Raw genomic sequence first — 25,724 nt, forward strand, 5'->3', positions numbered from 1 at the left:
GGGGCTGTTGCCACGCTATCTGTAGACTGTTGTCTCTTAACCAAGGACTCTTGCCCCATACATGCATTTACCTAAAAACCCTATTCTAAAAATCAAATGAGGATTAACATGTATTTAATTAGAATTGATTAAATGGGCTGTTGCCATGCTAACTGTGGGCTTTAGCCCCCTGACTGGAGACTTTTGCCTCATACATGCATTTACCTAAAACCCCTATTCTAAAAATCAAATGAGAATCAAGATTTCTAAGCCTCTACAGAATTTTACATTAATAGATCGCTTAATGACCGGCTGCTTCCTTAGAACTTATGTAGGCTTGGCTTTATGCTTTGCGGTAGGGCAGAACTTTGGAAATCTAAGGTGTTTTCCAAGCTTCTCTAACTTGCTCGGACCCAACCTTCAAACCTTATGTCCTTTGTGGGTCTTATTAGGGCTTGGTTTTAATTTTTTCTATGACAAGTTTAGAGTAAGTCTGTTTTAGGGTAGAGTTTCTCAACCTTGGAACTACTGACACTTGGGTCGGGCTGCCCTGTGCATTGCAGGGTGTTGAACAGCATCTGTTGCCTCTATCCACCAGATGCTAATAGCACCTCTCTAGCTGTAACAACTAGTAATGTCTCCAGACATAGCCAGGTGTCCCCTGGGGGGCAAAATTGTCCTCACTGAGAATCATTTCTTTGGGGAGTGGCCTTTAATTCTAAGGCATGGTCTTTCTGGTGTTTCGGCTGTATGCTGGGCTTATTAATGATATATGGTGGTAAGAATTCCGATATGTCAGCTCTGCTTGAACTTTAGTATCTCTGTTCAGCTTGCTGCTCCATAGCACCAGCTCTCTGTTAAATCTTGGGTGGTCTTGGCCTGTGCCTTTGTAGCCCACCCCTCAGCCAAGGACTTGCGGCAAGTTCCCTCCCTGCAGACTTCTGTGACCCTTCCTTGCTGATACCTCCTTACTGTCTGTTGCTTTGCCTCTTAGATTCCAGCTGCTTCACCTGACCCAAACTGTGGCCTCTGCCCCCTCAGATCAGCAGGGCTGCTGTGTTCTCTTTGGACTTCAGCTCATTGCCACAATTGGGGAGCAGTAGAGACGGAGCCCATCTCTCAGGGATTAGTCTTGCACACTGCCTGTTATCTGGTGCCTGGAAACATCTGTCTCATAATTTTGGCTGGTTCTGTGGTGGTTTCTGGCAGAGGAGGAGGTGCAGGCTGGTCCAGTATTAGTCATTCAGCCGTGGTCGGAGCAGTTGTCTCTAGTTTAGTGGCCTGGATGTTTTTTGAGTCTTGGAGCCGGGAGGTCTGTGTATGTACAGTACAGGGTGTGATCGTAGGAGCTGTGGGGCATACCTGTTTAACTTCCTTGCTGAACAAATAAAGGGTGAGGGAATATGCTGGACTGAGGCTCACCAAATTCTGTCATGAGTCATCTGCATGCCCAGAACCTGGGCCCATCACTAACCTACTCCATCAGAATTTCTAAGGAAAGGGCCTGGAAATCTGTACAGTTGGCTCCCTATATCTGTGGGTTCTGCATCCATGGGTTCAGCCAACCACACATCAAAAATATTTAAAAAAAAAAAAAAAAGGATGGTTGTATCTATTCTGAATATGTATACTTTTTTCCTTGTTATTCTCTAAACTATACCATAAAACAACTACTTACATAGCATTTAGGTGGTATTAGGTGTTATAAGTAATCTAGAGATGATTTAAAGTATATGGGAGGATGTGTGTAGATCATATGCAAATACTACATTATTTATAAAATGATACATTATATACATAATAAGGGACTTGAGCATCTGTGGATTTTGGTATCTGAGGGAGGTCCTGGAACCAATTCCCAGTGGATTCTGATAGATGACTGTATACTTAATTTATGCCCCAGGGAAAGCTTGCAAAACACTGTGCTAGAGGGTGGTAAAGGGAACAACAGCTTGGGGAGGGGGGCAGGGGAGGATATGGTCCCCCGAAAGTGAAAGTGCAGCATGAATCTCTGCATTCCTTTCCTTGGGATTTATGCTGAAGTGAAATCATGGACTATTTGTCCTTCTGTGCTTATTAAACTTAGCATAATGTCCTCAAGGTCAGTTTAATGTTTTGAATAGGTCATACATTTACTTGGTATTATGTGAAAAAATTGCCATTCACCCCAATCCTCAACTGTGGGGATGACCTTTCAATTAGTTGTAGAGAAAAAGGAAGGAATTTGAAAGAACGTTCTACTCCTCTGTGGCTCTTTGCTTGGCTATGTTTTGAAGTCCTCATCTCTTCCTTTCCACTCCCTCTGGGACCCATTCACTGAACGGGGTTGTGTTCTTTGTTGGGTATCTGCGAGGTGACAGCTGCTGGCACACAGCTGCTATTTGATATGCACTCAAACGAGTAGGAGGAGACTGTGGTATTGAGAAAGAGGGAACTTGGTGAAGAGTGTGTCGCTCGCTGGCTGTCTCCTTATTCTGTGAGCTTTTCTCATTTCTTTATACTTATCAATGAAAGAAATTAAGGCATTGCTGCTTCGGGTGAGTTTGGTTCTAAAAATGTACGTGGTGATGGTGGGCCAGTTACTCAATTGGTTAGAGCGCAGCCTTGTGACACCACAGTCGAGAGTTCGGGTCCCTGTACTGGCCAACCACAAACATAAATAAATCAAAGTATATGGTGAGTAAATTCTCATTTAGACAGCCTTTCCTTACTTTTGCACTTTTTCCTTTCTGCTGCACAGATCTCTTCATTTTCTTGAAGCTTCAAAGATGATGTTGAAGAGGGAGCTAGTGACAGAACTGATTTTGCAGTGTTGCAGGAGTGTGCTGCTGCTTTAGGATTGTGGAGTATCCAACCTCCTCAAGTTCAGTTCTTTGATGAGCATACAACGTTAGGCAAAGAGGAAAACCACATTTATAAACTATTCTCATTTTGACTAATTCTCAGTAGAATTAGGTACCACGGTGAGTCTGTAGAGGGCCTGCTGCTTCCCTAAGTTCTCTTTTGGTCTGAAGGCTCATGCCAAGCAAAGAAGGCTCATGCCAAGCAAAATAATTAAACACTTCTTTATAGACAAAATAGTGATAAATATAGTTGTTATAAAAGACTCGGCATTGGCTTCATGTGTCAGTTTTTATGTCTAAACATGCCATTTTTGAGAAAATAGATTATAAACATTTTTTCTTTGTTTTCTATAATTTTCTTTTAGTAACAGGAAGCAGAAAAACATAATAAAAAAGATTTTACAAAAAGATGTTAGAAGTTTTTTTTTTTTTTTTCCCCTTCTATAGGGGGTGTACTTCATGTATATTCTCATTAAGATTATTTTCTCTCACCTAACCCTAAAATGTGCCTTTGTACCTGTGTGTGTCCCGGCTGTCCTTTCTCACCCACCCCTGGGCCTTTCACACTCTACACATTTTCCTTTCTTCTTCTTGCTCTGGCAGTTCACCTGTGCCGCAGCTGTTACGTCTTGCTCATGTCTGTTCCCCTCTGTTGGTGAGTAAGCCAGTTGGATGGGGCTTCTCTTTCAAACAAAGAAATTGATGATGGAAGGATCTGGGATGAGGGTCTAGTCATCGTGTGGGGATGTGACCCCATTGAACAGACTAATATCAAATAGTGTTACGTGTTCTTTCCATAGGTATTAGTAGAGTTTATTACTTAAACGGTAGTAATTTTGCTAAAATAACATATATTGACTACCGCTTCACCCAGTGAAGTGATTTTTAGTTCTATGATTAGGTTTTCTAAAATGTTCCCAAGTATCAAGGACACATGTGGCACCCACAGTGGGGAGTAGTGTTTCTCGTGTAGCATGTCTTCCTGCAGACTGTTGGGCCCTCTGTGGAGTGGGGGCCGGCCATGCTCTGCTTTGTCTCTCATCCTTCCAGGGCTGCAGAGTCCCCAGGATTCCCAGTGCACTGGAGAGGCCAGCCTCAGGACTCACGGCTACCATGAATGAGTCCTTTCTCTGGCCCTCTGAGAAGGGGGAGGTGAGAGAATATGGAGAAATTCCTCCTAAGGAATTCAGGTCTCTTAGATTTTCAGAAGCATGGCCTACCCTCAAAGCAGATATCAAAGACAGCCCTTCCCTTTGGAGTGGTTTTGGGGGTTCACATTGTGGCCCTCACACTTGGTGGCTCACTTGACCGCAGGGCCGGACCTGGCTCATGAACTCTGAGCATGTTTTTCTGTCCTCCTGACTCCAGTAGGTCATAGTGGTAGGTATCATGGTAAAAGGTGGCTAGCGGAGTGAAAGAAAGCTAATGGTATCTCCAGGAGGTCAATGCCAAATACTTCACAGCCTACAGGGAACTTTCTGTGCAGGTGTGCTAGCTTGCATGCTAGCCATGAAAAATAAGGCAAAAAGAAAACAAACACCCCCCCCCCCCCAAACAAAACAAAACCCAGAAGCCAATAGAACTGTCAGATTATTGAGCGGCTGGTTGTTGATTTTGTATGGTCTTTTTCATTTCCTTGAATCTCTTCTCTTCTACAGAACCACAGAGGGAACGTGACTAACTGTGGAGTAGTCACCATCACGTTCATCGGGAGGGAAGGTATTAGACAGTCCCTGAGTCTTCCCTTCAGAAACAGATTAATGGCTTTAGATTTTGCAACCATGAAAGTAGGTGTGGCAGCATTACTAATCAACTGTGGCTGACAGTACTGGAAAAATACAGGCAGTTTTCTGCTTCAGGTGAGCTGAATATGCTCATTGTAGTTGCCTGTGCAGTAACAGTCAGTCTGTCTGGAAGCTGCATTATCTCACCAGCTCACCTCTGATGGAGGGCCATGAACCAGGAAGGAAGCGGAAATGCAAAGCAGTAACACAAGGGCAAGGGGAAGATTCCCATTCTCTTTTAATTCCATATTTTCACGAACTGTTTGAAGTGCCTTTGTACTTACTTGTTTTCTAATCTGACAGTCCTTTACGTGCATATTCAGAACCTGATGACTCCGACTCGACTTACAATACTATTAAGCCATATCTTAGTCAAAACCAGTAGTAGGTAATGATGGTGCGATAGTCTGATGGCAGCAAGGGGCAAGAGGGAGTGAAAAAATTCCCCAAATTGAAAAAGCACGGCCATTTGGGCACTCTGTGTGAGGTGCGTCCACACACACTGAGGGTCGTGGATGCTGGGTAAGCGTCTTGTTGGTTGTGAGGAGTCTGCATTGTGAAGGTGATGAATGGCAGATTGCATTTTCTGGGGAGGTTTTCTATTAAAATGAAGATTGGATTAATACATTTAATCCAAGAAGGGATAATATGTTTCACCAGTCTGCCAAACTCACAGAAAGGTCATCTTCTCCTGTTCCTTTGATGGTGATATTTGTGAGTCCATGCTTGGGTTGTGTTTTGTGTTTGCTGATTAAAATAATTGGGAAGAGGAAGAAACAGTTTATTTTTTCAAATGAATGATAGATATCACTTGATTTGTTTTTTTAAAAATTGAATAGAATTAATGTTTTGTTGTTGATTATAGAGTTCTTTTATAATCTCAAGCATATTTCCTTGCCTACCCATAGTACTAACCAACTGTAGAGTGGAATCCTGCTCTGATGGAGTTTGCATTCCATAGTTCACAATATTGTTCTGAATGGCCATGCAAATTCTAGTAAGACAAGTCATTAGATATTTAGATTGTTTTCCAGTTTTCATATATTACAAACAGCATTTCAATGGACATGATTCAAGCTGGATGTTCGGACACATCCTTAATTTCCTCGGGTATTCAAATTTTAAGGCATTTGATAGGTCAGATTTCCTCCCAAAGAGTTGTTAACTGTGAGAGTACTTCAAGAAGTTCATTGAAAATTGGACTTAAAAGATAATACTGATCTTTCCACGAACTTTTTGAAGACCCCGTATATTTACATCTTCCCCAGTGAAAATGAGGCGTTCCCACACCCTTTTCCAGACTGGATGTTTATTTTAATAATCATAGCCAATTTCATACATGAAAAATAATAGTGCTTTGTTTTTTAACTTACTTGTCTTTGAGTAATAGTGATTTTGAGTATTTGCATATTTTCAGTAGCCATTTGTGTTTTTCTTTGTGAATTTTTGGCACACGTTCTTGGACTTTTTTCTTAAATTGGTAGGCTTTTATAACTCTTACTGAAATTCAGGTGCTCTTGATTTATTAAAGATACTTTGAGCCTGGCATATATAGTCCAAGTATTGACTCCAGTTTGTTTTCATTGCCTTTTATTTGTTCTCATGGTGGAACAATTTTTTTTCCACAGGGACAACAATTTTTTTTTTTTTTTTTTCCGGTGGCTGGCCAGTTTGGGGGATCATAAGAAAACAAATATAATCAAATGGTGTCCTTTCGTAACATGTTGGGTTAAGAAGGTATAGAACCAAAATATTTGCAGAATGATGATGCATTAATTTGCAGATTGTTTTTCTCTACATTGGATGTGAGCTGTTTAAAATATCACATATAGTTTATTAAAACCAAACTTTAAGCTTCTATGTTAATGAGGAACAGTGGTAACTTGCTGCATTTAAAAAAATTATTGAGTGCCTGTTCTCTGTAAGATGTGAATACTTTCTGTTTATTTTCTCATCTACAAAAATGGGATAATTCTCACATTGGAAGGTTGTTTTCCTGTTCAGTTGTCTGGCTTGTAGTAGGTGCTTAGTAAATGAGAGCTTGTTTTTATGTTCATAATGGTACAAGTTAATGTGGCAGGGTCTGTGTGCTCAGGGCGCTGGTAGCTCCTGAGGGCAACAGAAATACAGTTGATTTACTAAGTGCTCTTCCGGGGGTGTGAACAGAGTGTGTTTTGTTTTGTTTGTTTTTTGTTTCTTTGGTCTTGATCGTAGATAGAACTTAGATAATCAATTTTATACCTTTTTAAAAAATTAAAGCATAATTGATTATATATATTTGCAGGGTACAGAGTTGAACATCAATACCTGTGTGCAATGTGTGATGATCAAATCAGGATAGTTAGCACATTCATCGTTACAGAAAGTAATCATTCCTTGTGTCCATTAACAAATTTTTCGCTAACTCCCCTCTCCTTCCGCCTTTCCCACCTCTAGTAACCACAGCTCTGTTCTGTCTTTTTGAAAAAATTCAACTCTTATTGATTGTTTGTTTCTTCTTCCCTCTGCCCCTTCTTTCTTTCTTCGCTCCCTCCTTCCCTTCCTCCCACTTATGAGTGAAGACACATAGTATTTGCCCTTCTGTGCCTGGCTTGTTTCACTTAACATAATTTTCTCCAAGCTCATCCAGTGGCAGAGTTTAATTTATTTTTTTATGGCTGAGTAGTATTCCATTGTGTATATATACCACATTTTCCTTATCCAGTTGTCCACTGATGGACATTTAGGTTGGTTTCATATCTTGGCTGTTGTAAATAGAGCTGCAGTAAACATGGGAGTGCAAGAATCCCTTTGACATGCTAATTTCTATTCCTCTGGCTATATACCCAGTAGTGGAATTGCTGGATCATGTGGTAGTTCTATCTGTAGTTGTTTGAGAAACTTTCATACTGTTTTCCATAATGGCTGTACTAATTGACAGTCCGACCAACAGTGTTAGAAGTGTTCCCCTTTCTCTGCATCCTCACCAGCATTTGTTGTTCTCTCATTTTGACAATGGCCTAAATGGGGTGAGGTGATAATCTCCATGTGGTTTTGATTTGCATTTCTCTGATGATTAGTGATATTGAGCATTCTTTCATATGCTTGTTGGCCATTTGTATATCTTATTTTGAGAAATGTCTATTCAGGTTCTTGGCCATATTTTAATAGGATTGTAAACTACAGAAGAAAGGGTTAGTGACTCTAGGATCAGATCAGTGGAAATTATCTGCTGTTAATGTTATCCTGATGAATTTTTCATGTCAGATATTGTGCTTTTCAGTTGTAGAATTTCCGTTGTATTCTTTTTGATAGTGTTCATCTCTCTCCTAAAATTACTTATCTGTTCACTTCTTATAACGAAATTTTCCTTTAACTCCTTGAACATATTTATAATAGTTGTTTTATAGTTCTTGTCTACTAATTCCAAAATCAGGATCATCTCAGGGTCTGTGTTTATTGACTTTTTCCCACTTTGATTATGGGTCACATTTTCTTGTTTCTTGGCTCATCTAATAATTGTTTCACTGTGTTGAGTGTTATGAGTGATACATTATAGGGAGTCTAGGTGAAAGAGTATTGAGTTTTGCTCTGGTAGGCAGTTAAATTTCTGGCAGATCAGTCCTGTCAGAATTGTATCTATGATTCGATCTGTCTATCTGTTTATCTCTTCATCTTTCTTTCTATCAATCAGTCATTGGGAAGGTATTTCCATTTTGAACTTAGTCCAAGTGCAAGCCTGGCTCTTACTCTACAGTGAGATCTTTATTGCTAAGGCCTGGCCTTCCTGGGGTCACCGTTGAATGTCTGAGGGCCTTCTGGAGATCTCTTTACTCTAGTTGGACAGAAACTGCAGTCTTCCCTCACTGCATGACCCTTGGAATATCCCTTCGGCACTCAGCCCCATAGCACCTGCTCTCTTTTAGGCCTCATGGTGTCTTTCCCTGTGCATGGAAGCCCTTGCTTGCATGGAAGCCCTTGCTTGCAGTGAAGCCCTTGGCAAAATACCTTTGGCGAACCTCCGCTACAACTTACAGGGCCCATCTTTACTACTATGGCCCATAGATTCTGAGGTTTCTGCAACTTGGAAAAACCATCTGTTCCTCCTCTGCTCAGTGAAATTGCAGTTCTTCCTGGGCCTAAAGTGTGCCTAGGCAGAAAGCCATGCCTGGCATGGGCCACCTCCTGTATTTCCCTTCTCTCAAGGCTCACAGCCCTGCTTTGCCCATGGTTCAGTGTCTGAGAACAGCCGCTTGGTATGTTTTGTTCAGTTTTACAGTTTTATGATGGAAGACAAGCCCAGTTCTAATTACTTTCTCAGGATTGGAAGCAGAATCCCAGCAGTTTGCTGTATTTTCCTCATTGATAATATTAAAAGCACTTCATTATTATTATTATTATTATTATTATTATTATTTATTATTTATTTTGTTTTGTGACCGGTAAGGGGATTGCAACCCTTGGCTTGATTTCGTCCGCACCGCGCTGAGCGCACCAGCCATCCCTATATAGGATCCGAACCTGCGGCCGGAGCGCTGCTATGCTCCCAGTGCCGCACTCTCCCGAGTGAGCCACGGGGTCAGCCCTTATTATTATTATTTTAATACTATCTGGTATATGACTGATTTCCTTTTGTTAACTTGTGTTGTAACCTGAATGCCTGAGCTTTCAGAGCCTGGCCTTTTAGTCTTTCTCTAAACCCGGTCACGGGCATTCCTGAATTATAAGTAGCCCTAAAGGTGCACCTAGAGAACTTTGTCTTTTGCAGATTGTCATCTGTGCCATGTAACCCTTTAGTCCTCATTGTGAGCAGCAGTGATTGTCTAAATGCTAATGCAAGTTGGGCATAGTTGTCTTCAGAGTTTTTGAAAATGATTCCTATAGGACCAGAGTTCGTTGTGCTGTTTTGCCTTATTTTAATGGTTAAAATGAGGTATCAAATAAATATCTACTCCTTTAAAATATTTAGCGTATTTTCGGCATGTGAGATTGACATATATTTGTATGTAACATTGGCTTTAAAAATGTTTTCAAGGTAGCTCTCAGTAGTTAAGCCACAGTAAGTTCTCTTTCCTGTAGGACGCTCCTGCCCCGCACCCTGCCTCCTTTCCTGTATATTTTGGGATTGACTCACATTGGCATCGCATTTCCTGCTTGTCAACGTGTTTCACTTACATCTGGCCTTTGTCTCCACTCTCCCATCCCTAGTTGACAGTCTTGATCCCTGTTACCTAGATAGTTATTACCACTACATGTTCTTTCTTCCAGGAATCTCCTGGCCAGTCGCATCTTCCAGATTAACCTTCTTTCTCACTGTAACTTAAAAAGAAAAAACATTCTCTGTTTCACATTGCCTTACACACTTGTTAGTGGCTTCCCAGTCTTCCTTCCCCGCCACATTTTGGATGTCCTTTACTCAGTAGCTCCACATATCCCCTTCTCTGTACTTCTCTGTGCCTTTCACCCGCAGCGCCCTTCTCTTACTCAGCTCCGCAGACTGCTGCACTCCCTGTCCTGTCCACGCTTGCATTGCAGGTGTTTGTGTCTGTACCTAGTCCTGTCTCAAGACAGGACAACAGCACTCACCAGCCCTTGTATCTCCCAGGGCCCCTGGTGTCCTCCACAGGTAGACAGTCAATAAATATTTGTCATTTCACTCTCATTAGAACTCTATCATCTGGGTAGCGTGAGGGCTCATTTCCCTCCACAGAATGAGGAAACTAAAACTAAGTGTTTAAATGACATCACACACAGAATTAATAATTGATTCCAGTTCATAATCCAAGTCCCCTAATGTTTTTCCTTTTCACTCTTGTCTAATTTGGCTCAAAATTACTCTGGTTGGCTCTTAAAAATAAACTTATGTCTTTTTGTACTTTGGGCACATCCAAATTTATTAAAAAATGAGGTGGGGGGTTTTCCCTCTCCTTCCAACTCCACCCTTTGCTGTGCTTGTAGGCCAGGGCTGACAGTGCCAGTCCTTAGAGCCGCTGTCGTGCGTCATCCTGGTCTTTATGTCACACACGATCCCATGAAAACGTGCTCAGGACTGCTGTGTCCTAAGTGTGACTTTGTGTCTGTGTAGGAATACAAATCTGTACTCCGCTTTTTCATTTCAGGCACTTCGTCTTAGTAACATGGCCATGGGGAAGACAACCACAGGCCAGATAGTTAACCTGCTGTCCAATGATGTGAACAAGTTTGATCAGGTAAGCTGCACTTGAGGGATCCTTTTTCATTCAGTTTAACTTACCGGAATGTCAGGTGCCAGTTTTTGGTGTAGGCCAGGATTCTTTTCAGGACATAAGATTACTTTTTATCCAAATCTCACTTCTGTGTGCAATCTAGATGTAATAATGTGTTTATCCTGGAGACTAGAATTTTGTTTTCTTGATGTTGCCTACAACAGACTTCAGTAGTAAATAGGCAGAGTGCAGTGTTCTTGCCCAGCTTGGTTAAATGTACCTAATAATCTGCCTTGTCTTCCTAGTCCTTCTTCTTAACTCTTAGCACATAGCAATGGGTTGTGTGCTGAGTGGTTGTTTTAGTCCGTTTTGTGTTGCTATAACAGAATACCTGAGACTGGGTAATGTATAAGGAACAGAGGTTTATTTGGCTTACAATTCTGGGACAGCTGCCTCTGGCAGAGGCCTCAGGCTGCTTCTACTCATGGCGGAAAAGTGGCAGGCAGCCGGCAGGTACAAGCAGATCACATGGCGACAAGAAGCAAGAGGTGCCAGGGTCCTATAAACAATAAACTCTCGTGGGAACTAATAGAGCGAGAACTCACTCATTACTCCCCTCTCCCCCAGGGAGAGCATTAATCCATTCATGAGCGATCTGCCCCCATGACTCAATCAGTTTCCAGCACTGCCACATTGGAGATCAAATTTCCACATGAGTTTTGGAGGGGACAGCACATCCAAACTCCATCAGTGATCTTCCTCCTGTAGCTGATGAGCCCCTGGTGGGTAGGGATTGTTCTTTCCCAGATGCCTAATACAGTTTCTGGTACATAGGAACCGTTCAATAAATAATGCCAATTGCGTGGTCCCTAGCCAGAAATAACTGACTCATCTCTGTCCCACCACACCTATTTTTTACTTACCTTATAGAAATATCACGTAATCCAGGGCATTCTAGCCGCTGGGCAGATCTGTATAGCACAAGAATTACTTCTTTTTCAATTATTCATTCATCAAACATGAACTGAGACCCCTACTTCCCTACTCAGTATCAGGGAAGAATGAGACTTGTTTTCTGCCCTGAAGAAGCTTGTAGCCTGTCCGGGAGATAAATGCACAAGTAATTACTGGAGAGTATGGTAGGCAGCACCATATAGGCTTACATGGGGTGCTGGGGAGCCCCAGGAGAGATGGGGGCTGAGTTTTGTAGCAGAGAGAGTTCTGGGAAGCACCAAGCTCATCTGTGAGATAGACAAGACTGAGTTCTTCCTTCCAAGGCTGCTGGTCAAGTTCTGCTGTTAAGTACCTGAAACCTGCCCTTCGTCCCTTCGTTGCACCAGGATGGGGACTGCTTCGTCCGTGGTATATACCTGGATTTCCGCTTTAGCAGGTTTAAAACTCACTGTGACCATTTCTGTTTAGGATTTTGCCTATTCTTTCTGAGCAGATTGTTTCTATACTGTATTCTTACTGGCTTTGTTTTTATATAGTCCTAAGAGTGCCTTGTCTTTTTCTTTGAAGGTAACTATCTTTTTACACTTTCTGTGGGCAGGACCACTGCAAGCTATTGCAGTGACTGTCCTTCTCTGGATGGAAATAGGGATATCGTGTCTTGCCGGCATGGTAGTTCTGATTATTCTTCTGCCTTTGCAAAGCTGCTTCGGGAAGTTGTTTTCATCACTGCGGTAAGAGAAATACTGGCTTAAAAAATGTGTCATGTGTGTCTGGTAACATCCACAGTTCTGCCTGATGCTTTCGTTCAGAAACAAAAGAAATGCCTTTTATTATCTCTTCTTTGCATATGTTGCAGGCTCCTCGGGTTTAGCCAATGAAGGATCCAGCCTTAAGCTGAAGGCTAATCTTTAAGGGGGAAAGGTGAAGGCATTTGCTGGCTCCTCGTGGCTAGCTTTCTAGGCACTGTAGCCTCAGTAAATAAAGTGTCCTTTAACAGGATTTACACAGAAGTTGTTTAAATGTATATTAAATAATAATAAATATAAACATTTTATAGGCCCAGTTCTAGCTACATATATTTTTGTTATGCTTGTGTTAGAGCTACGAGGGTATGTCAAAAAGTTCATGGAAAAACGGAATTGAAATAGAATGTGAGTCCATCCATGAACTTTTTGACGTACCCTCATATTTTCATGTGTGTATATGTGTGTGTTGGTTTTAGTTCAATGTTTCCATTAAATTATAAGCTCCCCAAGGGCAGGGTTTATCTTAATGATGTCTTTATAGAGTCCCACAGCCCTGTCAGTGTATGTGTTAGAAAAATTGTTGTTGATGATGAAGTGAATTACACCTGAAGCAGGTCCCCAAATATCAGAAGTGATAATTGGCAGGGCTGTCAGGTGATGCTGGCTGTTTGATGCTCATTGAGGTCTTTCTTCTGTGCCTTTACTCACGGTGTTTTCTCTACTTGGAATTTCCTTTCCCCTCTTTGCCATCTGGAGAAAAGTTCCTGAACCTTCCTGGCCCTGTCCAATTGCTTCTGGTACTCTCAAGCTTTTCCTGCTTACTTCTTTCCCAATAGAATGAACAGCCCTTTCTTTTCTGCTCCTGAACACTTTATCCCTATTTTATGACAACACCGACAACTGTATGATTGTAAGATTCGGGTGCTTTTCTGCCTTCCCTCCTCACCTGTGAGCTCCTGGCATGGACAGATTGGATCAGACTCATTTTCATGTCAAACTCAGCAGATATTGCAAATTCTCAAAAATACTTACTGAGTTGGGATAAATTGTTGACTTCCTGATTGAGGTCTTTTTCCATTTGTATTTTGAGTAGGACCTGCCTGTGGTGTCAGAGCTAAAGAGCTTTAGGGAATCACTGGATCCATGCTCTCTGCCTGTGCCTGTTGCTGATAAGGAAAGTTAGGCTGTGATCGCTATGGCTCATCTCCCATGTCTGTCCCCCTTAGGAGTAAAACTGCAGCTTTCACAGACATCAGGATCAGGACGATGAATGAAGTTATAACTGGCATAAGAATAATAAAAATGTACGCTTGGGAAAAGTCATTTGCAGAACTCATTACCAGTTTGAGACGGTGAGTTTTTGTATAGATCATACTATTTCAATTGAATGGATTTAGAAGTCTTACTCTGTTTTCATATCAGGGTGAACTTCACATTAGGAAATTCTGTGTACCTCAGCCCTTGCACGTGGCAGTAGGGTTAAGTACATTGGCATAGGACGTCATTTTAACCTGGTCTTTCATTTACCATTTTCTTAAAGCAAAAAAAGTATATATGCTTCTTACTAATAAAAAAATGAAATTCCAAGTCTTTCTGCATACCCCAAATCCCAAACAGGCAGTGATGCAAAGATGTTAGTATTTAAGGTCATGACATTTAGAATAAAACTATAATTTATGTGAATGTAGCCAAATGGGCAGATTATAGAAGTTGGATATACTTGTATTGTGCTTTTCATTCCATCCCTAAGTATTTCCATGTCCCTAAGTACCATGGAAATACTGTTTCTTTTTGTTTTGCTTTATGATTTTAGATTTTTTGTTTGTTTTTGATTTTAAATATTTGAGTAGTTTTTCACTCCAGCACATGGTACTTCTTGTAATTGCCTGGTAGCACTGGGCCCCTCTCACCTTTGCACCTTTGTAGGTGAACCTCACTATGCTCCAGGTATATTCTTTCCTTCGTTCTCTGGACTCCACCAAGCGTGCTGTCTTCCCTGATGCTACCATTCTGAGTTACCTGCCTCTTTTCCATGTTCCCATGGAGCCCTGTGCTAGCTATTTCTGTCTAGTGTCTGGGGTCTCCCACTTTGGGGTTGCTTATTTTCTCCCACAGGTCATGAACTCCTGGAGGGGCAGGCTGTGTCTTATTCATCTGTCAATGAGGTGCCTGGCACAGGACTTGTGTTTACAAATGCTTGTTGAATGAATGTTCAAACCCAGACTGATTGACCCAAAATGTTAAGCTGTGACATTAAACATGACTTAGATGACTCAAGTGGTTATTTAGTCATCTCTGTGTTCTTTGTATCGAAGCCAGCCCCAGGGTGTGTGCTATCAAATACTTCCATAATGTAGGAGATGGTTTATCTCAATCTGTTGCTTTGCCTCCCACGGATTTGTCACCTCTTTTCCTCTGCGTGACGGAGCCGCCAAAGATTACCCAAAGCCCATCTCTTCTGAGCAGTGAGAAGCCCCGAAAAGGGGTTAATCTCCCGGAACCCTCGAGAGAGGCATTCCTTCCATTTGGAAAATTAACCCCGAATTGGGGTTGTCTTCCCGCATTTATTCTCCAGACCAGGAAGTTACAGGAAGAGAACATAGGTGGGGTTTTTGCTAAGTACAGTTTAACAAGTTTAACAATAGAAGCTGGTAACATTCAGTAAGCAAAGCAAAGTGACATTCCATAATGCAATTTTCAAGAAGTTAAGTTGATCCACCAACAAAAGCTTGATCTTAGCAAACATTCTCTTCTTACAGCAGTTTCCCAGTATCTTTGCATATCAATCAGTAACCTGTCTGTCTTTGAGCCAGAAACCTTGCTGTGTTACAATTCTTTATCTTACAACAGAGACCAACTAGCCTGGGGAAAATGTCCTGTCCTTTGCAAGGTCAATATTTGAAACTGCAAGGCTTTGGAAAACCAGGCCCTGTGAAGTACATTTGTTTTATGCATACTTCACTTCAATCTATGTCCACTGCCTAGAAAGGGGCCACATGCAGAAGGCACTTGCACTCATGACCTTGATATTGATGCTTCTTTTAAAATCTGTATTCTGCTCTCTTTTCCAGGAAGGAAATTTCCAAGGTTCTGAGAAGTTCCTACCTTAGAGGGTTGAATTTGGCATCGTTTTTTGTTGCAAGCAAAATCATTGTGTTTGTGACTTTCACCACCTATGTGCTCCTTGGCAACGTGATGACAGCCAGCCATGTGTTTGTGGCAATGACACTGTATGGGGCTGTGCGGTTGACAGTCACCCTCTTCTTCCCCTCAGCCATTGAGAGGGTGTCAGAGGCAGTCGTCAGCATCCGAAGAATCAAGGTTTGGTAGCAAATAATGTTTTAAAGCTGTAGGTGGATTTAAAGTAAAATAATGCCTCCTTTTATTTAGTATCATTGTGTCCCAGTTAAGTGAAGTTTAACTCTCTCAGCATCACACTTTCAGTTCATTCCAAAATATTGTACATACTTCCTTATCTTAGGTAGTGTACTAAAATAATGCAAGAATTGATCATTTACAGGCAGCAGTATAAACAGCAGTGACACAGATGGCAGCTGCAGGTGTGATTAAATGTCTAAAAGCTGGAAGAGCAAACATTTCACCTGTGCTGACTCGAATGCATAGGGAGTGCGCATGTACAGTCCTGGATTGAATAGGTTTCCTCTTTGGGCTGTGAAGGCAAGAGGTTGCTGGAGGTCCCTGCCCATTTTCTGCAGAAAAGAATGGACTTAACCTCACTTAGTCATCTGTTTAAAAATGGGTTCTTTCCTCCATAGATGTTCTGCTTATTAATTTCTGGGTATGCGTTTTGGATCTCTGCCTTTTCTTTGTCTTCTTTTTACTTTTTCTTATTGTCGATGAACCTATCTCTGATATGCCTCTGCCTTTCTAATTTGTTGATTCCCATTGTCTTGTTTCATTGGAGCTGCTATAACAAAATACCTGTGACTGGGTAATTTATAGAAATGTTTTTCCAGCAGTTCTGGAGGCCAGGAAGTTCAAGACGAAAGCCAGCAGGTTCTGTGTCTGGTGAGGGCCCAGTCTCTGCTTCCAAGATGGCACCTTGAATGCAGTCTCCACCCATGGCAGAAGGGACAGAGGGGCAAAAGGGGCCTATCTAGTTCCCTTGAGCCCTTCTATAAGGGCTAATCTTATTCATGAGAGCTCTGCCCTCATGACTTAATCACCCGTAGAGGCCCCACCTCTTAATACTACCACATTGGGGTTTAGGTTCCAACACAGGAATTTTGAATGGACATATACATCCTATCCACGGTCATCTTTTACTAAGTAGCTATCCCTAAATTGCTAGGGGCAAATAATTACGTCACCAAAATAGGGGTCTGGCACATAACGGGTGCTCAAGTATTTGTGTGTTTGTGAATAGGTCCAAAATTAAGATAAATTGGCTCTGTGAGAGGTCCTGGGCAAGAATTTGAGTGTCCAGGCTTTAAAAAAGCCTACTTTATTTTTTTTTCTGGTTCTTAGCAGTGATGGAGGCCCAGTAGCAGACCTCCAGTGAAGTTAGCTGGCACTGCATGTGATGTTTTTGTGTGTCTTTTGGCCTTGTCATAAAAGCTGAGATTTTTTAGTGAAGTTTCTATTTTATAAAAAAAAATTACCTGTAGAACTGATCAGTCATACAGGGTCAGTTTGGGTCCCGAGTTTTATCATTCTTTCTGACAATAGCGTCAAGTTAAGAGGTGGTCCACGCAATTCAATAAAAATTCTTTTATGTCACTTTTGCACTGTGAAAGGAAGCATTTAGGAATATACTTTGACCTTTTCAAGATGGTAGCCTCACTTCTATACTGTGCCGATGTGATTGATGCCGATCTCTGGTTGCTAGTGCCATGTGTGCCATGGGCCAGGCACGTCTGGAAGCCTTTCCATGTTATCTCATTTAACCCTGACAGTGATCGGACGAGATAAGCTTTAGTGCCCCTGCTTTACAGAGAAGAAAACAGGTTCCTGTTATAGGTTAAATAGTTTTCCCAGCCTCACATAGCTTGTAAATGATAGAACTAGGATTTTTCCCAGAGCCTTAGTTTCTTAACCATTGTTGCATTGCCTGTTTTGCCTTCTTAGGACCTTCTCACATGGGGACTATATCCTTAAGTGATGTTTTAATCATCTAATCTTATTCTGAAAACCTTCAAAGGTTCTCTGTTTCCTGAGGACTCAAATTTTTGAACTCTAGATATAAGGGTCAACTGGTCACATTGTGTGTTTCCAAGCAAATGACCCTGAACTTGGTGGAGGGACTTGTCTCTGTTACATCCCATGTTTATCTCCACTTTTGGGTCTTTGCTCCCTACGTTCGACCCCCTGGGGCACCTTGTCTTCTTTCCTTGATTTAAGAAAATGCTGCTAGCCCTCCAGCCAGCTCCCTGGACCCTTCCAGTGCTTTGGTCAGCATCACTGGATACATGGTGGGCACCAAACAAATACTGCAAACAACAGTTGGATGAAAAGGCTGGACCCAGCAGAGACCTAGGGTGGCCAACTCTGTACTAGAAGCCAGAGGAACGCAGAGTGAAGGAACAGGTTTCAGCTGGGTGTTCCCTGGACCAGCAGGCCTTGTGAGATCTCAACCCAGGAGAGCTGGATCTTGTCCACAGTAGGGCTGAATCTGAGTCTTTTCTTTGTTCTGTGTGTCCACTGGTGTATATCAAACCCAGCTGGACTGGTGGACCTGCTCTGCAAAGAGAGGGGTTGTGTTGGGGATTGGTGTAGACTCTGCTGGCCCAGCTCCTAGGCTCTGGAGACAGCTGGGCTTTCCTGGGGCCATGGAGATAAACAGTCTTGGTTAATAAAATAAATCTGATTGTCTTACTGGCCATCATGAGATAAAGAATATTAAAACCACGGTCCTTTATACTAACAGGTAATAATTAGTGAGCACTTACTATGTAGCAGGCACTACTGTAAGTCTTACAACTACCCTATCACTCCTACTTTACAGATGAAGAAGCTGAAGCATGGGGAGTTGAATTAGTACCTCCAAAGTTTTCACAGCTAGTAAAAGGCTGATTTGGGGTTTCAGCCTGGACTGCCTGTCTTAAGTGTGCACACTCTGCCACATGGTGCCATTGTGTAATATAACCGAAATGACAATCCCACTTCCATGTGGCAGCCTGGTGGAGGCCACAGAAAATACTTGGGCTCTCATAAAGGGGTATATGGACCTGGGGTCCTCACCATTTCTTTGGGCCTTAGTTTCCCTGTCTCCAAATAAGGGCATTTCACATGTGGCCCACTTATTTAGAAAACCCTCCGTATTAGGGTTCTCCAGAGAAACTGAACTGATAGGGTGTAGGTGTACATACAGAGAGATTGATTCATTGATTTTAAGAGATTGGCTCACGTGATTGTAGAGGCTGGCAGGCTGTGACCCAGGAAAGAGCCGATGCTGCAGCTTGAGTCTGAGGACTGTTCTGAGGTAGAATTCCCTCTTCTTTGGAGGTCAGTCTTTTTCTCCTTAATGACCTTCAGCTGGTTGGATGCGGCCCACTCCCATTATGCAGGGCAATCTGCTTTACTCACACTCTACTGATTTAAATGCTGATGTCATTTGAAAAGTACTTTCACACTGACACCCAAACATGTTTGACCAAATGTCTGGGTACTGTGGCCCAGCCAAGTTGAAACATAAAATTCACAGTCACACACTCTTTAATCCCCTTCTCTTTTTTTTGGGTTCCTAGTACGTAACTTTGTCCTCACTTACCCCATGGTATTGCAGACACCTGTTTATAGATTTCTTTCCCTCTCTAAACCCTAGACTTCTCAAGGGCAGGTATAGTGAGTGCCTTGTGCATCTTGTATTTTTTGTGGATAACAGGTGCCCAGAAAATGTGCACCTTTATCATATCTATGGGAGTCTGCAAATGCCTAACAACTGAGCCTCGTTTTAGTGGAAAGAGACCATTTTCATCGTCTGATTAATTATGTAACTCATCAAAGAGTCTGGCATGACAGGGATCCTGCAGGTTTGTAGGGAGTGGTGGTCATATATTTGGATAGGCAAAATCTCTACGATTTTTAATTTCTTTTCCACCAAAATGCAACTGAACTATGTCTAAGGCTTGAAATTCCTTTCCGTGGAGATGTGTGTGCAGTAAAAGAAAAATTATGACCTGCCAAAAACTTCACATTTTCCCGTGGCTAACTTTAAGGTGCTCTGTGTCCTGATAAAGGAAGCATCTTTGATTTGGGCAGGAAGCCTTCACTTCCTCTCAAGTACATAGAGTTTCTGGCAGGAAGGTGGGCCTGGGCATTCAGATGTCTGTTTTGTAATAGTTATTTTCAGTAAAGGTCAGAAGGAGCAGAGAGTCCTAGATATAAGTGGCAGAGAACAGAATGGTGAGCAGTGTTGGTGTTAGTGTCGAAATTACTTTGTGGTGGTGTTGAAATAATTGGTGGATTTTTTAGATCTTAGGCTTTTTTCCAGCCCAGATGGTTACTTTCATCCATTTAAAAATGTCTCCTAGTTCATCAGAATCACCTGGAGTGCTTATTAAAACTAAATTGTCACACCTTGGAGATTCTGATTCAGTAGGTGTTGTTGACTGGGGCCCAAGGTATCTGTGTCTTTAGTGTCTGTGTACCTGCAAACATGCCACATTTAGGAAACGTTGCCTTAGTTGCAGAGGGAAAAATCACAAAAGGTTAAGATGTGTTTAGCAAATATAAACGATGTTGGTATCACTGAAGACTAAAATCAGTTGAGAGCAAAAACACAAACACCTATCTTGGTCTGTGCTAGAATTTTGGGAGGTCACTCTGGAATTTATCCATTCATTCGGTCATTTACTCTACAAAACACTGGAGCACTTAGTTTAAGCCTGGCACTGTGATAGATGGTCACAGAGAATGCGAAGCAAATGCACAGAGGTCCTTAACTGCTTGGGATTTATGTATCATCAAGTGGGAGGTTAATAAATAAACTCATAGTTGATATGCATTTGTGTGTCATTGTCCTTGGGAAATGAAGTCCAAGGTGCCACAAGGTGCTTTGGTAGAGATGCTGATGCCATTGTGGGGGTAGTGCTTCCTGGGAAGGCTGAAGAAGTAACCTGGAGAATTGTCTGGGTGGGGTGGAGGGAGCTAGGGATGGGCAGGTGGGTTGCGGGAGTAGGAGGCTGATGCTTTGTATTTTCATGGGGGATAATTATGTGACAAAAGCTCTTAGTACATGAGAAGGTCCATGTATTTGAGGAACCAAGTATGTCTGCTGCAGAGCAGAGAGTTCTAGAGGCCCGAGCAGGGGCCTATTCAGGACTCCACAGACTATTTTAAGGAGTTAGCTTTTTCAGAGCTCACCCTGGCTGCAGCCTGGAGAATGAGTTGGTGGAGACTAGAGGTTAGGGAGATTGCCTGAAGGGGCAGCTGTCCAGGAAGTAGATGATGTGATTTGGATAGATTTGAGAGCTATTCAGGAGCATGTCTTGAGTTGATGTTGGGTTGGAAGAGAGAGGTTAATCAGAAGGAATTATCAAGGGCTTCTTTGTTTTTTTTTGGCTGCAAAATCTTCTGGATTCATTGAAATAGGGTATACTAGAAGAGTACCAGTTTGGGGGATGAGTTTGGTTTTGAAGTCTGAGAGGCTTTTGAAATGTCCAGGTAGGTGTTTGCTGTAAGATCTGCCGATGGGCCGTCTGCTTGATTCCGCCTCCTTTCCTAGTTATCAAACAAGTAATAGGTGATGAATGTCACGAACTGGTTGGACGTTCACTTTTCTTTTCTTTGCCTCTCAGCTGAATATGTTAATGAGCAATTAGAAGGTGTAAATGGCAGCAGGAGAGGAAGCAGAGGTTTGCCAAGCATACTGACCAGGTGATCCTCACCTGTTGAGGTCTGACCCGAGATAGGCCAGAAGCTTGGTGGGCACATAAAGCTGAGAAAACATTGCTATTATGGATTGCATAGTCCCTCCAAAGTTTAATGTGTTGGAGGCTTGGTCCCCACTGTGACAGTGTTGAGAGGGTGGGAAATTCTCTTGGGGTAGTTGAAAGGTGTGGGTCTTGGAGAGGCGATTGGGTTGTGAGGACTGTACCTTTGTGAATGGACTGATCCATTCTTGGAATAATGGGGGTGGTTCTGGGGACTTCAAAAAGAATGAATGAGGACGTTAACTCTCTGCTCCTCCATTCTGCTGTGTGCATTGCTATAGAGTCACCTCACCAGATCTGTTCCCTGAACTTTGGACTTCCCTGCCTCCAAAATCTTAAACAATACAGTTTGTTTTCTTATAAATTACTCAGTTCCAGGTAATTTTGTTATAAGCAGCAGAAACGGACTAATACAATTTCATTCTTAAATTTCTTAAATCTCACTGCAAAACTGTCCTCTGCAGCCTGGGACTCAGTAGATTGGGTCATCATGGCTAATTGGCAGTAAGATCAGTTTTGGGAGCCCTAGGAAGAAATCTGCCACACCTTTCCAACTTTTGGATGGTGCATCGTACATGGTCACGAGGCACACCTACCTCTGAGCTTTATAGTGTAGTGTCTTCTTTTTTACACATACTTTTCAATTTCCTTTTTTTCATGCACCAGAAAATGAAGGCTTTATTATGAAGTCTAGAGGCCCAAGAAGTTTCGTCTGTTTTTCTCTCAATAAGAAAAGGGGACGATGGTCTTGGCATTGAGCAAGTCCAGTAGGATTATAAAAGATCTTGTCTTAATGTCAAAGCACTGAACGTCTTCAGCAACCTTCACATCCAGTAAGATGCATCTCTGAGGTTATATTGTTCACAAACCTGTTTAGATTTTTGCCAGCCAGCCACTCTGTGAAGTCAATCTTTTTGGCCCGAGTTTTGATACTTCCCCACATGACCTGTTCTGTTGCTGTGATGGTAATTTAATTTAAATTTTTTCATCAGTCCAGTGCTAGAGAAAATCCAGCTGGCACTTCCGGCACCTCTACAAGCTGTTCGTATGTTGAGTGGAGTCTTGTTTAACCACTGGAAGATTGTAACTTCTTTCTCCACTCAGACTTCCTGTTTAGGGACAAATGCTCAATATTTTCCTCACCTTGGGCACAGTTTTTCTTTACTCTTTCTGAAGGTGGGAAATTTCTTTTTTAACATGTACACACTGAGTGTTGAATTTTATGTCTCGGTAAAGTGCTTAAGCTAAGGTCAGAATTTTATTCCGTCTGGATAAGATTTATAATATATGTAACCTTTTACTTGTTGCTGTGCTAACTCATACTGTGTGGGGCTGTGGTGATGTAGTTAATGGTTTGACTAATTCAAAGCAACTGTGTGGTCTTTCTGTCCCTTCATGTAGCATGTGCTGTGACGTACTGTGTGTGAGGCAGGGTCTTAGTTGGTGTTAGGACTGTGTTCACGTGGATGAGTAAGCAATGTGTTTGTAACTGTGTGGGTGACATAGTCCCTCTAGGTAACTTAATATCAACACCAGCTGGGTTGTCCTGAGCAGGTTCCCAGTGAGATTAACATTTGAGATGGGGTAGGATTAGACCTCAGTGTATCAAAGCAAAGGCCACTTTGGGAGTGTGGCTGTAGGTGCTGATGGGTCACTGAAGGGTTTCAGGTATGGTGCACATTTTCAGAGGTGTTTTAAGGAGATCCTTAGGGAGTAGTGTTTGGGATAGGTTCACTGGTGTTGGGGAGTGCTGGAGGAGGAACCAGGATGTATAGAGAGACCAGCAGAAAAAATTATATCAGTATTTCAAGTGATTGGTAGTCAGTGAGCTTCTGAAATTGGCTTATCTCAAGAGGAAGGGAGAATTGGGGAGAACAGGCAAGAATCGGTACCTGGTTGCTGTGGGCGGGGTGGCGTGGAGAGAGGTCAGAGGTGTGTGACTGATCCTGCAGCGGAGTCCTCAGACCAGGCTCTGTCTGCCACTCGCCTCCTCGCTAGACGCGGGCAGGTGCAGGTAGAGACAGCTGTGCCCAGTCCTGAGAGGTCCTCAGGGAGGCTGGAGTGGGGGAGAGAGAGAGTGAGTGAACAGACCCAGACTTACGCCTGCTGGGTCTTTGAGAGAAATGCATAGGAACGTGTTTTCTTTTTCCTAAACAGAAGGACATTTACATTTTCAGTTCTCACCAGTTCTTTTGAAGTAGAATGATCACACTCATAGCTTTGTGTGGTAATAGACAAGAATTTTAGGGACATCAAGGGTATTTACAGTTTTTAGAGTAGAGAAGAGTGGTGTTTTCTCCTTCTCAGGCATGTTCACATACTTATTTCAGTTGCCTCCTGTGTTAGCTAGGATTAGATTTGCCTGTTGGTTCTAGAATACCCATGTTATAGCTGTTTACAGAAGGGTTAGTTTATTTTTCCGTCATGCAGAAATTCTTGGGCAGTTTTGTATGAGTTTGCTAGAGCTGCCATAACAGAGAGCCACAGACTGGGTGGTTTAAAACAACAGAAATTTATTCTCTCACAGTTCTGGAGGCTGGAAGTCTGAAATCTAGTTGTCAGCAGGGCCTCGCTCCTGGAACCTGTAAGGGAGAATCTTTGCTCGCCTCCTCCAGCTTCCAGTGATTGTCGGCAACCCTTGCGGCTCCTTGGCTTGTGGCCACATCACTCCGATCTCTGTCTCTGTCACATAGCTGTTTTCTGCCTGTGTGTCTGTCTCTTACAAGGGCACCAGTCATGTTGGATGTAGGGTTTACCATACTTCAGTGTGACCTCATCTCAATTAATTATCTCTGCAATGATCCTGTTTCCAAATAAAGTCCATTTTGAGGTACTGTGGTGAGGATTATGACATATCTTTTTGGGTGGTGTCTTAGACTGTTTGTACTGCTATAACAAAATCCCATAGACTGGGCAATTTATAAAGAATAGAAGTGTATTTCTCACAGTTCTGGAGGCTGGGATGTCCAATATCAAGGGTGCTAGCAGGTTCAGTGTCTGGTGAAGGTCCAATCTCTGCTTCCATGATGGCACCTTATTGTAACTGTGTCATCTGCAGGGGAGATCGCTGTCTCTCTGCGTGGCGTAAGGCGTAAGGCAAGAGAACTGAACACTGTGTGAATCCTCTTTTAAGGGCCTTCATCCTGTTCAGGAGGGAGAAGCCCTTATGGCCCAATCACCTCCTAAAGTCATCACATTGTTAAGTTTCAACACCTGAATTTTGGGGGACACATTCAAACCATAACTCGGAGGGGACAAAATTCACCCATTATAAATTCCATGGCTAGTGTGTAATGCTCTGTAGTATCAGGATCCCAGACTCTTTCTGATTACTCCCGTGTGTGTGGCTTTGACCAAGATGGCAGCATCCAAGGCCTGGACAATGGGCTGGAGGAAGGTTTCTGGAAACAGTCACTTTCCAGTGGCCTGAACTTAGATCACACGGCTGCATGGGGAGGTTGGGAAGAGTGGTCCTCATGTTGGACTGCCGTGCACCAGTTAAAAATTGGGGTTTTGTTACCATGGAAGATTGAGAGCAGACTTTGAGGACAGCTCACAGTTTCTGCCACATGTTCAAACTTTTGGTGGGATGGGGTGGTCTAGGTTGTTCACTCAATTTCTTTTTTCATTGAATTATGTCCAGCATTTGAGGAGAAAGAGGGAATTTTTTAATACATCATTGTGTTAGATTTGTAATGCTACTGGGGTTCGATTCAGGTAAATTGCGTTGAACAGCTGCTATCTCTTGCAAAATAGCAAGAAGTGGAAGATATGGCCATTGCTGTGGTCAAGGAGAGGTCATTTACTAAGGAAAAAAGACAAGAGATTGTGAAAGGATGCATCTAAAATATTTTTTCAGAGACAGAAACTTAATAACCTAATGAGAGCACGTTTTAGAACGGTGACTTAAGTGATGACAAGCTATGATGTGTTGAGTTGATACACATGAGGGAGAAGAGAGGCAGAAAGAGTCTAAGTGGACACAGCACCCAGATGGCAGAGCTGGGGCTTGCCTTCTGGTCTCTGTCGTTGGCCTGTGTTCCCTGCCCACCCTTGGGCCTGCTGGATTCCTGAAGGCCTGCGAATGGCCTTCATCTTTGTGCTCCTGGCATCTGGCATGGTGCTTGGCACATGGCGAGGATTTGATAAATATTTATCGAATCATTTCCTACCACCTCCCAGGTTTACTATTCGTAACACAAAAGCAAAACAATAAAAATGTCCAAGTTCTAAATGTGTTCAGCTTTACAGCAGTATTTTTCCTTTAGGAAGGAACCAGTATGCCTGTTGAGAAAGTTACAAAGATAGTTGCTGAATGGCCATGAACTCTTCATATACTTATTTATGTATTAGATATATA

General features: G+C 42.4%; 1 protein-coding gene across 2 annotated transcripts in view; it reads left to right on the forward strand.

The window, feature by feature from the left end:
- The window catches only part of ABCC4 (ATP binding cassette subfamily C member 4 (PEL blood group)), a 248,960-nt gene that overhangs the window by 71,441 nt on the left and 151,795 nt on the right, over positions 1-25,724 (forward strand). For both annotated transcript variants that reach the window (XM_063102130.1, XM_063102131.1), the window contains 4 exons: positions 10,705-10,794; positions 12,292-12,455; positions 13,697-13,822; positions 15,542-15,791. In XM_063102130.1, coding sequence (XP_062958200.1) covers positions 10,705-10,794; positions 12,292-12,455; positions 13,697-13,822; positions 15,542-15,791 — 630 coding nt within the window. The remainder of the gene's footprint in view (positions 1-10,704; positions 10,795-12,291; positions 12,456-13,696; positions 13,823-15,541; positions 15,792-25,724) is intronic.

Source organism: Cynocephalus volans, chromosome 7, assembly GCF_027409185.1.
Source record: "Cynocephalus volans isolate mCynVol1 chromosome 7, mCynVol1.pri, whole genome shotgun sequence".
NCBI lineage: Eukaryota > Metazoa > Chordata > Mammalia > Dermoptera > Cynocephalidae > Cynocephalus > Cynocephalus volans.